General features: G+C 44.2%; 1 protein-coding gene across 2 annotated transcripts in view; it reads right to left on the reverse strand.

Moving 5' to 3' along the window:
- LOC116084506 (disintegrin and metalloproteinase domain-containing protein 2) overlaps positions 1–6,000 on the reverse strand; it is a 46,189-nt gene that overhangs the window by 16,426 nt on the left and 23,763 nt on the right. For both annotated transcript variants that reach the window (XM_031361524.1, XM_031361523.1), the window contains 2 exons: positions 4,595–4,772; positions 565–666 (listed from right to left, as the gene is read on the reverse strand). In XM_031361524.1, coding sequence (XP_031217384.1) covers positions 565–666; positions 4,595–4,772 — 280 coding nt within the window. The remainder of the gene's footprint in view (positions 1–564; positions 667–4,594; positions 4,773–6,000) is intronic.

Consider the following 6,000-nt stretch of genomic DNA (forward strand, 5'->3'; position numbering starts at 1 on the left):
AGCATCCTGATAGGTTATCCAATCTCATACCAAGTGGTCAACACAACAACACATAATATGTGTGTGTGTGTGTGTGTGTATGTGCGTGTGTATGCTGGTGTATGGAGGAGGGTGTCAACACACTGGGAGAAGTGGAGGGAGGGGAAACTGTGGTTAGGGTGTATTGTATAGAGAAGAATTTAAGGGAAGAAATATAATAAATATAATGAATTTGGAAAAAGGAATTACATGTTAATTTTTGAAAAGGACAATGTAATGATACTTGTGATATCAAAATAAGCCACTGACAAATAAATGTTAGGAAAAAAAAATAGACATGTCAGTACTCTTTAAAAGGAAAAGCTTGGGTCTGAAGAGATGGCCCAGTGGTTAATAGCACTGGCGGTTTGTCTAGAGAACCTAGGTCAGTGTCAGCACTCACGTGGCACCTTACAGCCATCTGGAACTCCAGTGTTAAGGGATCTGACACTCCCTTCTGGCTTCTGACAAAACACCCATACCCATAAAAATTAAGAAAAAATATTTTTAAAAAAGTGAAAAGGAAAGAGAGAAGAAGGCTCTTGCCTGGCAGTTCAAGTCACAGCACATTCCATTGGAGCAGGCGGAGCCCTCTGACAGCTTACAGGTGGTAGGATTACAACATGGTGGAGGCTTATCAGTGCAGCCCTGAAAGGCAAACCACAAGCCTGAAGCGCCTATCTGAATCCATTCCTTCTGGATGGGAATTGCAACGGCCGCACAGTTCATAGCCTACAGACAGATGCTCGCCTTTCGTGTTGGCAAACAGGGAAAGAAACAGTCACTTCTTTCTTGCCCTGCAGACATTGATTCTTGACTGCCCCCCCCCCAACTAAGTGTTACATCCTAGTCATTTCTTCTAGGATGGAGCTTGCTGCATTGGAAATAGACTCCTTTGATTCCATGGGATCCTTCACAGTGGAAGCAGTGAGGTGGTCCCTGGCTCTTGTAGGTAAAAGCCGAATAAATATAACATGGGGGATAAGAGAAGCTGCAGTTACTTCTTATGTGCCACGTTTGAACCTAAATAATATAAAGCTCAATAATAAATGCTTTTTAAAGGTGTGTATGAGAGAGAGAAAGAGAGAGAGAGACAGAGAGAGAGAGAGACAGAGAGAGAGAGAGAGAGAGAGAGAGAGAGAGAGAGAGAGAGAGAGAGAGAGAGAGCCCACAGAGGCCAGAAGAGGGCATCAGATCTCTGGAGCTGGAATGCAGAGGGCTGTGAGATACCATGTGGATTTTGTAAACTGAACTTAGGTCCTTTGAAGAACAGCAAACATTCTTAATTGCCATCTCTCCAGCCCCATCAATTTTTTCTTTTGATACTTGGTCTCATCAATCCATGTTGGCCTCAAAGGCATTCTATCAAAGTGCACCTTGACTGCTAGACATTTCGGTTTCCATCCCTGCCTCCTGGAGTCCTGGGACTGTAGGCAGAACACTGCCGTATCTAGCACTTTATTTCATGTTTAATTTTTAAATGAAGGGCTGGAAGATGGTGCAGTATCTGAACATGATTGAATCTCTTGCTTTTGGATCATTAGTAAATGATTACATGGCTTCTATGTTATGCTTTAAGTCTGCTTTGGTAGCTTTGACAATTAGGGTTAATAAGAAAGGAGAGGTCTTTTTAGATGACATATTCACACACACACACACACACACACACACACACACACACACACACACACACACACACACACATTTTTAATCCCCAGGGATTTGAATGATTAAGTTGGGAAAAGTTATCAGTTGAATAGGAATCAACCGTGGAGGTCAGCTGTCTTAGTGTGACTTCTGCAAGATACACATTAGATTGCAGGAAGTCTTCTGTGTTTTGCACAACTGTTCTGCAAAGTGAATCCCATTGCTTTTGCTCACTACATGGACATCTATAGGGAAGGGATAGCACAATGGTTAGAACTCAGGACCGCGATGACACTTAGACACACTATTGTCAGATCCGAGTGGGAAGTTTCAAGGTGTTTCCACTCAAGCCAAACTAATCGAAAACTTTTGGGTGAGGGGCAATAGTCTCTTAAAAGCACACTATTCATTTCCGATAGTTTTAATTCAACTTGCCACAATCTAGAAACATCTGAGGAAGAAAGTCTCAGTGAGGGATTGTCTAGGTCAGGTGGGCCTGCAGGCATGTCAAAGAGGAATATTTTGATGATAGCCATTGAGCATGCTCATGCTGGCTGGCGCTCTTCTAGGACTGGGTCTTGTACCACATAAGAGTCAGCAGACAAGCAGGCACTTGTTCTCTCAGTGCTGTTGGCCATGGATGTGCCCAGCAACTTCAAGTTCCTGCTGCCTCAACTTCTCTGCAGTGATGGGACTATGACTTGGAACTGTGAGCTAACATAAATCCTTTGTTAGTGTAAGTTATCACAGCAACAGGAAAGGAGAGGGAACACCATTGAAGTGTCAGAAACACACATTTTCTGCTGCGAGGGGCATACCTCAGTGTCCTCAGTCCATGGAGAACCCTGACGAGCACTTGCCTCCTGGTTCCCCGGGGACATAGCATTCTCAGCAGTTATGGGAACAGCTTATTTCCCCTTTCATTTTATCTCTGTATTTTTATCTCATTTACCTTCACTCTATCTCTTCTCTTCTCTTTAACCCCAGTTTTACAGAAGATTTATTTAGTTTGGGGGGAAAAAACTTCCTGTGATTATAGGTATATTTCGAATAATTTTTACTTAAATATTGAATTTAAATTGGTGATTAAATGTTGGTAAAAGCCAATAAAGTTCCAACACCAAATCTCAAATGTGTCTTCCATACTTTCTTACACCACAGTAAAAGCTTCACACCTGCTGTATGGTTTGTGTATGCTTGGCTTAGGGAGTGACACTATTAGGAGGTATGACCTTGTTGGAATAGGTGTGGCCTTGTTGGAGGTGGTGTGTCACTATGGGCATGGGCTTTATTATCTTCATCCTAGCTTCCTGGAAGCCAGTCTTCTCCTAACTGCCTTCAGAACAAGAGGTGGAACTCTTAGCTCCTCTAGCCCCATGTCTGCCTGCATGCTGCCATGCTCCCACCATGATGAAAATGGACTGAACCTCTGAACCTGTAAGCCAGCCCCAATTAAATGTTGTCTTTTATAAGACTTGCCTTGGTCATGGTGCCTGCTCACAGCAGTAACACCCTAACTAAGACACCTGTTTTTCTGAATGACAAATGAGCCTGAGAGAAAGGCTGGGCAGGAGTGTACCCAAGAGGAAGAGGCAGAAGCTAGACCACTCCAAGATGGGACTTAACGATCTTCAAAATGGGTTGGTTAAAAAAATCACAATGGCCTGGTGGTGGTGGCACACACCTTTAATCCCAGTACTCCGGAGGCAGAGGCAAGCAGACATCGGTGAGTTCAAGACCAGCGTGGTCTATATACAGGGTGAGTTTCAGGATGCCCAGAGCTAACACAGAGAAACCCTGTCTCGAAAAACAAAAAACAAAACAAAATAAAACTAGAACTGAAGAGGCATAGAAGGGAGGGATGGAGACATGGTGGTCCCTGAGTGTTACCAGCAGATCATTAGGAAGAGCACACTCTGGAGGGCCAATGCTCAGTAGTGACTGTAGTTAATAGACTATATTGTATTTGCCAAGAGGTTGTGTCCTAATCCTTACAGAAGAAAGAGGAATGAGAGCTGGCTTGGCATGAATTATATTCTTACCACTCTACAAGAGTTTGGGGATAAAGGATTGATTTTGACTCACCCCTTTTCTCCTAAGTCGATTTTGTCAGAACATTTTATCACAGCAACAGAAATGAAATTAAGGCAATATGCTTGTAAGAGATACTTAATGACATAAATTTCAGTTCTTGCTTTCCAGCATGGAGATAAAGAGATTGTTTATCTCATGCAGTTGCAAGAAAATATAGTCATGCAAAGTGCTTGCAAATTGCTAAGCTGTTATATCCTAATTCTTAATAGGAGAGGAGGGAAGGGAAAGGATAGGAGAGGAGGGGGAGGGAAAGGAGAGAAGAGGGTAGGAGGGAAAGAGAGGAGGGAGAGAGCAAGAGGGTGAAGAGAAGGACAGGATGGAGAGGGGAGGAGGAAGAAGAGAGGGAGGGGAGATGGGAGAGGAGAGGCAGGGGAAGATAAGCCAGACATGGTAGTGCAAACCTGCAATCCCTGTACTTAGGTAGCTAGACCAGTTGTTTTGAGTTTGAGGCCAGCATGTACTAAGAGGTCCTATGCTAGAGAAAAAAAAAAAAGCATGCTGATGTTGTGAGTTGGCGGATTAGTTGTGGTGGCCTTCATGCAGCATGCATGCACCCATCACCAGCTCATCAACTTGCACATGCTCACAGTGCACCACTTCTTTAGGTGTCAGCTTTATATCAACAAGGGTGAGTCACAAAGCAAATGTATTTGCATGGGTAATCAGTGAGCCGTATGCCAAGACGTTAGAGCACTCTTGAGGGTTTGTATGTCCCTCACAAAGGACTTTGTAGAAGGATGACTATGGGAAATCAAGCAGACAGACAAAGGGATGGTAGATACATTAATTGGTATGGCAATCAATTCTGGGCACATCTTCCCTGAGCCACACTGACCTCAGTTCCACAGTCACAAACTTCATCTTCTTCCACCTCTCCATTCCCACAGACTGCCATTTTGTAAGATGGCTGTAGCTGTGGCTGGTTCTGAAGACAATGGGAGCTTTGACTTGTGATAAATTTGGAAAAATCCTCCATGCTGCAGTTACTGAAGGTCCTGACACCGCTGGAATGACTGAAAAGAGCGTCACATGTCAAATGTCTGTGCTTAGAGTTTCCACAGACCATCTACCCTAGTTAGTAAGAAAGTGCTCCCAGACCTTTCTCTGCCCAGGGAGCCAACTGTGCAGGAACCCCCTTGGAGCCCTCAGTAGGAGTAAATAGCATGCAGGTTTATTGGCTTCTACATCGCAGAGTTTTCTGGTGACACTGGCCTTAGGATTTAGCATTTACCTTAAACATTATGCCATTTCTCCTGAAGTTGTCACTGCCTTTCCCTACTAGGACTTCTGAACTTTGAGGCGGCCTCACCTCAAGGAAGGCAAACAGGTTTCATATCTTTATCTACACTTAGTCGGAGGGAATCCCTCCCAACTTGGCTTTGTAGTTTTTAAGTAACTCCTATATCCTTTATCTTCTACCTTAACACCTGAACTCTATAAGTCCAGTAGGCAACTCCTTATGTATGCTCATGTATGTGTAGTTTGTGTGGGCTCGTACATGTGCATGGTAGCTTTCAGTTTTATTAACCACACACAATGTAACTGATTATACCTTTCCAGCTATTGTCAGATGATTCCTATTCCCGTATATGTGTGGCCATGTATGGGTCACAGCACACACGTGTAGGTTAGAAGACAACCTGCAGGAGTAGGATCTTTCTAACTGTGTAAGTGCCAGGGATTGAACTAAGGTCATCAGGTGTGGCAGCTAATGCTGTGATGAATATGGTTTCTATCTAAATACCAGAGAGCAGAGGAAGAAAAAGCAATAGGCGGCCGGCAGGATAGCTCAGTGGATAAGGTCGCTTACTGCATAAGCTTGGCAGTCTGAGTTCAGTCCTAGAAACTCACATACGGTAGAAGGACACAACTCGGAGTTGTCTCCCTATATGTTATGTGATCTCTCTCTCTCTCTCTCTCTCTCTCTCTCTCTCTCTCTCTCTCTCAATAAAACACATTTTAAAGGACATAGGACGTTCTATTGGACTTCCCAGGGCTAAGGAGAGGCCACATAAGGGAGGCTCTCCACGCATGTGGGGTCTTGCATGCGACTGCTCTGTGAGGCTGGAACAGATGCTGCTACTGGAACACGGTGCAGCTCATCCAGGCAGTGAGTGGCTTTCCGGCTCCAGTCACTGCATGGACTCACTGGGCACTCTCCTTCTCCTTCTCCCATTCAAGAGCCTCTGGATTTAGTTGGACACCTAATCCCCTTGCACAGATCCTTGCAGCTCTCAAAGA

Source organism: Mastomys coucha, unplaced genomic scaffold (genome assembly GCF_008632895.1).
Source record: "Mastomys coucha isolate ucsf_1 unplaced genomic scaffold, UCSF_Mcou_1 pScaffold9, whole genome shotgun sequence".
In the NCBI taxonomy this organism is placed as follows: domain Eukaryota; kingdom Metazoa; phylum Chordata; class Mammalia; order Rodentia; family Muridae; genus Mastomys; species Mastomys coucha.